This window comes from Bactrocera neohumeralis, chromosome 2 (assembly GCF_024586455.1).
Source record: "Bactrocera neohumeralis isolate Rockhampton chromosome 2, APGP_CSIRO_Bneo_wtdbg2-racon-allhic-juicebox.fasta_v2, whole genome shotgun sequence".
NCBI lineage: Eukaryota > Metazoa > Arthropoda > Insecta > Diptera > Tephritidae > Bactrocera > Bactrocera neohumeralis.
The window spans coordinates 92535430-92543976 of record NC_065919.1 but is presented as its reverse complement, the minus strand read 5'-3'; the positions used below and the strand labels follow the sequence as shown (position 1 = coordinate 92543976).

The following is an 8547-nucleotide window of genomic DNA, read 5'->3' as shown; positions in this document are numbered from 1 at the left end:
CTTCAACCAAAATGAGTTGGGTTGAAAACCGTAATAAAGACCTAAGTTGATTTAAAAAAAAATATCGCGATTTTTCGTAAACCCTTTAAATTTAATTAGAAATTCTAAAAGGGAGCAACTTCCTTCGCTAAGTTTAGTAATTTAAATATCATTTAGCTTTATTTACTTACCAACTCCCTCTTAAGAGGGTTAACTTCATTTATATATGTGTATTTATATACCCGACTGAAATTCCATTAAGCTTTATTTGTTCTGTCATTAGTTACATTTATTTTGCAGTTTTATGATTTTATGTTTTTCTATTTGCAAATTCGCATCTTTCAATAACTTTTAGGATGTCATGTAGTATTTTAATGGTGTTTCAAGTTCCATCAATGTTGCTTTACACATAAGTAAATATGTATTATATGTATAAGTATGTACGTATGCATGTTCAAGTATTTGACATACATACTCATATACATACATATGCATTTTATGCAATTAATTATTGTGGTAAAAGTCTGTGATCAATTGTAAAACATTTTGACGCAAAAACTCATATAAAACGTATTATCAATATCAAAGCAAATACTTTCTACTTTAGCAATATGTTTATGTAATCCATAATACATTTGTTAATAACTGATCAGATAGTTTTAGGATTTAGTACCTCAAATAAGTTTTTTTGGTTCGGTAAATAAAGTTGATGTTCATTTAATGATTTCTGACATTCTCATAATTAATACATACATATATACGTAAGCAGCATTGCAAATACCTTTGTTCATTTATATTATTTTGTTGTCATTAAACATTCTATCAGTATTTATAGTACATATTCTGCATGTAGACATGTACATACATATGGATGTAACAATGAACTCTTTGACAGTGAACACTTTCAAATATAGTGTATTTACATACATATGTATGGACGTTCTAACACTTATAAACATATGCATGTTTATTCCAAGCGATTGATTGGCTATTCAACAGAAAAGTTAATAATTTTAAGTTCCTATAAACTCGAAGCTGTTTTTAGTTAGTTAATTCGAAAATAATTAAAATAATGCATTTTTGTGAAGGACTTCATGAGAAATAAAAAAAGGAAATAACTTATTATTGTGTAACGGCGTCATTAATTTCAAATTATATGTATTACTCATTCATATGTACTTATATACAAATAGATTTTCCATTTGTCAATTTATGGTTTTAAGTTAATAATGTGTTCTACCATAATTGGTTATATGTCTTAATACTACACACTACACCAATTTTTAATTTTTAAGTTTTCGTTTTTAGTAAGTAGGTCAAATTTTGTTGGTAATTATGTTTTGGATTTCTTTAAATATTTGCATATATTGAAAGTATTTATTGAACTGTTAGTTATTTCTGTTTCTTGAGTTTCTTAAAGTAGAAGAGTTTTTTTTTTTATTTTACTTAGACTACGCATTTTTTTAAATAAAAAACCAAATCGATTAATTAAATTTTTGTTTCAAAATCGCCAAACAGCTGCAGATTTTTTGTGAATGCGGTTAATCGAATTGTTGGTTATAATACACTTATCAACATATCTCGCAATTTTATTACTTATTGACCAATTTATCAGTGCGCTTTGTTCGTAATATTAATAATATATGTAAATAATTCCATTGCATATATTTTCTGTTGTTCGTTAAAATTGCAAGAAATATTGAAATATCGACTTTGTCTATAGTGTGTTGTGACCAATGTTCACGGAATTTTAATGAGCGGCTGATTTCACCACATTTACTGAGCCCCTAATCATAGCAGGTGGAGGCGATTTATCACAATGTCTGCTTATTCACTACTATATATCTATATATGTATATCTACCTTTTTAACATTTGCTTAGATGTTTAGTGTACATTAATGTTTATGTAGCTTTTAATAATAAACTTTATATATGCATATCGGTATTATTTTTTAGGAGTGTGAATATGAATGCTGAAATGATGTTGTCTGATTTCCGTGACTCTCAGGCAACAAAATTTGAAATTTATTTATCTAGGTTGTTTTCATTTTACGTGAATATGAATCTGTATATGAAAATATCAAACAACGTCTATAAGTATCGCAAAAAAATGAAAGTTTGCATTTACATATGTATGTGTGTATTCAAAGCATTCCTTATTTCATATAATCTTTGTTTTTACGAATGCACGTATTTGAGACTATTTTTAATATGTACATACGTAAGTATGTAAGTTATATTCGTCTGACTTGAGTAAATCACATAATTTAGTGTTTGATATTTACAAATTTCTAAAATATCGCGTATGAAGTAAATTTATTGCATAAACTAAACCAAACTACATACATACATTATGTATTTATGTATATGTATATAATATAATATAAGAAATCATTTTTGAAATTGGATTATCTGGGCGGAAAAACATATGCACATCAGTAATGTCAAAATATGCCGAAATTATATTTCAAATGTACTAAAAAATATTTAGTATATTAATGTGCAATGAACTTTTTCTATATTTTTTCTTGGTGATATTGTGCTTACATAAGAGTTTTCGTATAATAAATGTTGTGCATTCAGTTTTTAATGAAAAATAAAATATTTTCTTATTTATTTTAATAATTTACACAATATATTGTAGTAGAAACTGGTGGCTCTTTATAATATTTGAAGCAAGTAAGATAAATTGCAAATCAGAGAGCGACTTCCATTTAACGTACTATTAGTCATATTATAAAGATTTCTAACGGAATTTTTATTATTTTGAATATGATGCTTTAAAATAACCACTTTGTACTCCAAAACAAGTTGAGAGCTTACTTTACTTTTTGTTTTACCACATAGGCTGAAATACATTACGCACATACCCATGCCACATATGTATGTATGTTTTAATATGTGTATACATGCATACATATGTACATATATGCATGGTTCACAATCCAGTAACTTTCGGTTAGGTTCCAACAGGTATCTTTTATAAACGATCTTATGTGTGTATGTATGAACTACATATATAACTTAACTAAGGTGTAGGAGGTATGTGAGCTTTTATCCATATATGTATGTTCATATATTTTTTTCTAAGTCAATAGACGAAAAAAAAGTTTAATGAAATTAATATGGAAGTACAAAGAGTATAAATTTAAATTTGGAATGTTTGTCCTTATTATGCATTGATATTTGTATGAAACCCAAATAAGTTATAATACATATATGTATGTATATGTTTCAAGCACATTAGAAAATTACAAAAAAAAAAAACAAAAAATCACATTAGTTAGTACGTTAAATTAATCGCTCACTGTACCATATTCAGAAATCGGTATTGTTCGGTGTATTCTCAGCATCTGTATCGCCGGTGCCACTGTCGCTGGCCGTCGCCATTACGGTTACTGGCATTAGTGAGAGATGTGGTGCTGCTGTACCGGTAAGTGTCATTGTAGGCTCTGTGTTGCGTCGCTTCATTTTACTTTTGTTTTTCTTCAACATTGTGGCCTTATGTATAAGCGGTGTACATTTATGTCATAATAGTTGTAGTGTTTTTTTTATTACACATATTAATGTGGATTGATTCCAGTTATTTTAGAAATTCCCAGTGATTCCATAAAATTCCGTCCGGTTTATTTTTTATTACAAGTAATAAGAAGTTTTTGGGGTCGGTGAAGAGATTAGGTAATGTCAAACGATTTTAAATTTATTTAATTTTTTTTGTTTTTATTTATATTTTTCAATGATTCCCGAGAGATTTTTAGCGTTATTTTTATATAATATCAATTATGCGATTAATTTCCAAACATATGTTGAGATTTTGTTAAGGAAAAACAAACAATATAAAATGTGATTAAACAATTTTGAGGAGCCTTTGTATATTAAATATGTATGTATTTGAATTTTTTTTTGAAAATAATTGTGATATAATTATTAAAGGATAGTCAAGATAACGAAAGTTAGCAACAATATTAACCAAGCCCGTTGCATACATACATATGTACATATGAATACATTCATACTTGATTATAATCCATTTGTGATATAAAGGAAGAAATACAACTATCAAACCCAAAAGCGATGTATTTCACAAACAAGCAGATAGAGCATAACATATACGATAGCTATAGAATAATAAATAATAACATTGTTGATCATTAATAAAAAATTTATAAAAAGTATAATTATTGATAACAAAAATCTATCATATACATTAATAAATTTAATAAAATGAGGGCAGCTCTAATTCTAATACCAAACATACTACATTACAAATACAATATGTATGCATATATGTATAATGATGCCAGTTTATATAATGACTTTTCATAAATTTATAAATACGAAAGAATTAAACAGTAAATATTATTTGCTGGTGGGTGGCGATTTTGAAAAAGCTTTAGTTTTTTTAATATTACATTTAAGATTATTGCATTCGGCCTAGTCGGGCTCGGCTCAACGAAAAGAAATATATAACATATACGGAAGTGCAATGGAACCATATTTAGCTACTACAATAGCAACTTTTAAAGAAATAATAAAACTTTTAATTTAGCTATGAATTGCCCTCAACTTTCTGGGTAATTTTTTCGTTTACTTTATACAAATTAATTGGCAGAAAAACAGTTTGAGTTTGAAAATAATATTATATACTTTTTTATTAAGCTCTGCTAAATGTATTAAATTGATGTAAATTGTAATTGATGTATAAAGTATGTATGTACGTGCAAACAAAAGTCAATTCTTGATCAGAAATATTGAACTAATAAAATACTTGACAACTTATTTTTTCTTTCATGAAGATTATGTATGTATGTATAATCTAATATGTATGTATGAAATCATCAAACTACTAGAATTGTATATGTATAATATAAGAGAAGAAAAGTATGTTTTAGTGTGTTAAATAAATATACAAAGAATATTTTTTTCGAAACGGTATTGGTGAACAACACAAGTATTACTGAAAGCAATGATGATGAGAATCTGCACTCGCTCGTAAAAATTTTATAGTTTTTGTCTCACATACATATGCATATTTGTAAAAATTTGCAATTTCCTATTAGCAATCTTTGCGCAGTAACAATTTACTTCAAGACACGTGTACACAGACAATTATTTGTATAAGCATCATATATAGATTATTTAATTTTGGGCAATTTTACTATAAAACAATTCGTTAGTCTAATTAATAAAATATTTGTTATTAAATAAATTTAATTGTTTATATAAGAAATGCAATTATTTTTATAACGCAATACACAATTGTTCTGTGAACTATTTGTTACAGTGATGTTTTAATTTCTAATATGCATATCTTCATTCTGTTTTGGTTAGTTAATTTGTTTATTGTTATTTTTCTTGTTGTCAAATAGCGTTGTGTATATTAGTAATCAAAGAAAACAAGAGAATAAAAAATTTGGACCAGACGGGTGCGATCTCTATGTGCCAATTGGAGTTGCGCGGTCGCGATCGCCATTTTCTGGTCCTTGTCCGAGTCCACTACCACTACTTCCAGAGGAATTTATTTGGATGGTAGCCTGTGATGCTGCAGTAGATGCCGTTGCTGACGCTGATAAACTACTGGCTAGTACGGCTGGGGAAATATGTGGCTCAGTAAGGCGTCTTTTACCTCTACTTTTTTTCAGCATTGTGGCCTATATTGGAAATGTGTAGAGAAGGAATGGGAATATGTAGACCAGATATACGAAAATCGTACACATTTTATGTATTTATCTTTTAATAAATCATTCAATCCCGTTTATTATGACTAGTTTATAAGTAGTTTTTAGTAACAATAAACATTTATATTCAACAACTTGATGTCATATAACTAGCTTAAATACTTATCTGTTGACCTAATGACAAGTCTTAGTTTTTAGTTACATATATGATTCACAATTAAGGAAATCAAAATAGAAAAGTATTAAATTACAATGTATGTATATACAGAAGTATGCAACTATTGATACAAATGAAATACTTTATTTTCTAGGAAATATTTATTTCTCCTAATTGAATAACTAATATTTGGATTATTGTATATTACATACATTAAATTCTCTTCAATTGGTACTTTTTACCTTAATTTTTTAATAGGTTAAGGTCGGCACAGAAAATAAAATAGTTCATGTAAAATTTTTATATAATAAATAAATTAATGAAGTAAAGACATCTCTAACACGCAATATTTTTATCGGCTATTTTACACGATTAATTTAAATTAAGTTCAGTTAATCGTAATCATTGTCTTTAAATCGCGACATGTTATTTTAAAACTCGGTCGCGCTAATGCAAATTCTTCTGAAAAATAGTGTCCGAAATTAATATTGTGATTTTACATCAGCAACTTAATCAGTATGTAAGCCAAAACATCGTGATAATTTTTACCTTCCCTTTGATTAGAACGGAAACGTTATGGTTCTTCAAACTAACGTATAGTACATTTAATTTGATCGAAAGCAGAAATGTGTTAACCACTAAGAGATACACAAATTTAATTAAAATTTATTTCAAGCATTAAATGTTTCGACATATAGATTACAGTTCCATTATGAAAAGCATATGGCCTAAACATAAAGCATGTATAAATCCATTAAATTAACTTTCGTGGGATATATGTATGTATGTGCAACAGCACTTTTGAATGGTCATCTTATGTTATAAGTTTCTAGACCTTGCTGCCGCTGACTTATGGCTTTTTAGATACTTGTATAACATACATGGTCTGATATCGGCGGTTTCAACAAATAAGCGCCTTCTTAGGCCAAGAGGGACGTGGGCGTGTTAGGTCGATATACAGACAAACGGATAGACAGTCAGACATGGCTAAATCGACTCAGCTCGTCATGCTAATTATTTATATATATGTACATATACATATTTCATAGTCTTTCTTCTGGGTGTTACAAACTTCGTGGCAAACTTAATATACCCTATTCAGGGTATAACAAAGAATAAATGTTTATAAAAAACGTCTATTATATTGTGCATATGTATATGTATATTATATGCAAAATAAGGTGATACAATTCCAATTTTCGAACATATTGTAAATACTATTTTGAAAAGAGTGCTATTGCAACCATGGGAAGATTTTCAAAAAAGTGGGTGTCGAACTGAGTAGCAACGAACTGTCACCAACAGTAATACAGAGCCTGTTGCCCATACACGACCGACTCGGTCCCTTCGTCTTTCCTCATCTTTACCTTTGCCTACAAACTTCTAGTTAGAGCAACAAAAGTCTCCCTGTGCGAACGCATTCTTAAATGAACTCTGCTCAATTGAACAACCTAGTCCATGAAAAGAGAGTAAATATAAAGGAAAAATCTAATGAGCATAAGCAATTTTCTATTTACAACGTGCTATAACATATTTAGTGTAAGTATAATAAGTACTGTATACAAAAACGTAGCACAACTATCCGTAACTAAATATGATTGCTTTTATAAAAAAAAAATACATGTATGTAATTGAATGAAATGTATCAAATAAAATTAATTTTATGTTAAAATCATAATACAACTATCAGAAGTTATACATGTGCATACCATGCATTTACATATGTACATACAAACACTCATACACTGGTAGCATTGATATAAAGCCAAGCACCCAAAGAATTAGTGCTTTTCATTTCATGATGGAAATCCAAGCAATTTTATACATACATATGTATGTATGTACATACTTGTATATATACTATATGTAACTCATACACTGACGGAAACAGCATTTATGCTTTTCACATATGTATGTATATAGCTTAGTTAAATTGTTAGACGTGCGAATTACATTTGTATCATACATGATTTGGTACCTATACATATTGAAATAAGTAAGGGGAAGCTAAGTTCGGGTGTAACCGAACATATTACACTCTTGCAACTTCCATGAATCAAAGCCAGGGAACTACTTAAATCGAAGCAATTTTATATGTACATATACTATATGTAACTCATACACTAACGGAAACATAAGGTTTGTTAGAAAAATGAAAATCATTTTATGTAGTATATGGGGGTTTGGGTAGTATCGACCCGATTTTATCTATTTTCCCAATACCACATACTAAACAACCAATTAAATAGAGTAAAGACAGCCGGGGCTAGCTCAAGGGGGCTAGCTCAAGTTTTAGCTCAAATTTATGTATTTTAGGCATGTATGTATACTGTTATGAGTAAAAGACGCGCATCTTTTCATTTTCATTGAGATGACTCACATATTGGCCGATATATGCGATACAAAGTCACCCGGAAGTTCGAAAATCTTTATATTGGGCATATGGGGACTAACGGAAGTACTGGTCCGATTCAACCAATTTTTGAGATACAGACATTGACAGAGGATTATCTCTCATTGTCAGAGAGGATTATCACTGAATTTCAATTATATACTTTTCACATCGACCGATATTTTCGTTCAAAAGTCAACTATAGGTACTGAGGTCCAAATATTCGGTATCTAGGGGCTTGAACACTTTTTGTTGGATTTGAACAATTTTTGTTCATAAGGTGGCATACACTAAAAGCCTTATTCGTGGAATGTTTTATCCCGTTATATTAATTGCTTTT

General features: G+C 28.8%; 1 protein-coding gene across 4 annotated transcripts in view; it reads right to left on the bottom strand.

The window, feature by feature from the left end:
• Positions 1 to 226: 226 nt before the first annotated feature.
• The window catches only part of LOC126751233 (diacylglycerol kinase theta), a 32974-nt gene continuing 24653 nt past the window's right edge, over positions 227 to 8547 (bottom strand). For 3 of the 4 annotated variants that reach the window (XM_050461308.1, XM_050461309.1, XM_050461311.1), the window contains one exon: positions 3580 to 5631. In XM_050461308.1, the coding sequence (XP_050317265.1) occupies positions 5416 to 5631 (216 nt within the window). In that variant the 3' untranslated portion in view covers positions 3580 to 5415. Of the gene's footprint in view, positions 3482 to 3579; positions 5632 to 8547 lie in introns of those variants that run through there. The other variant, XM_050461310.1, reaches the window with a different exon arrangement.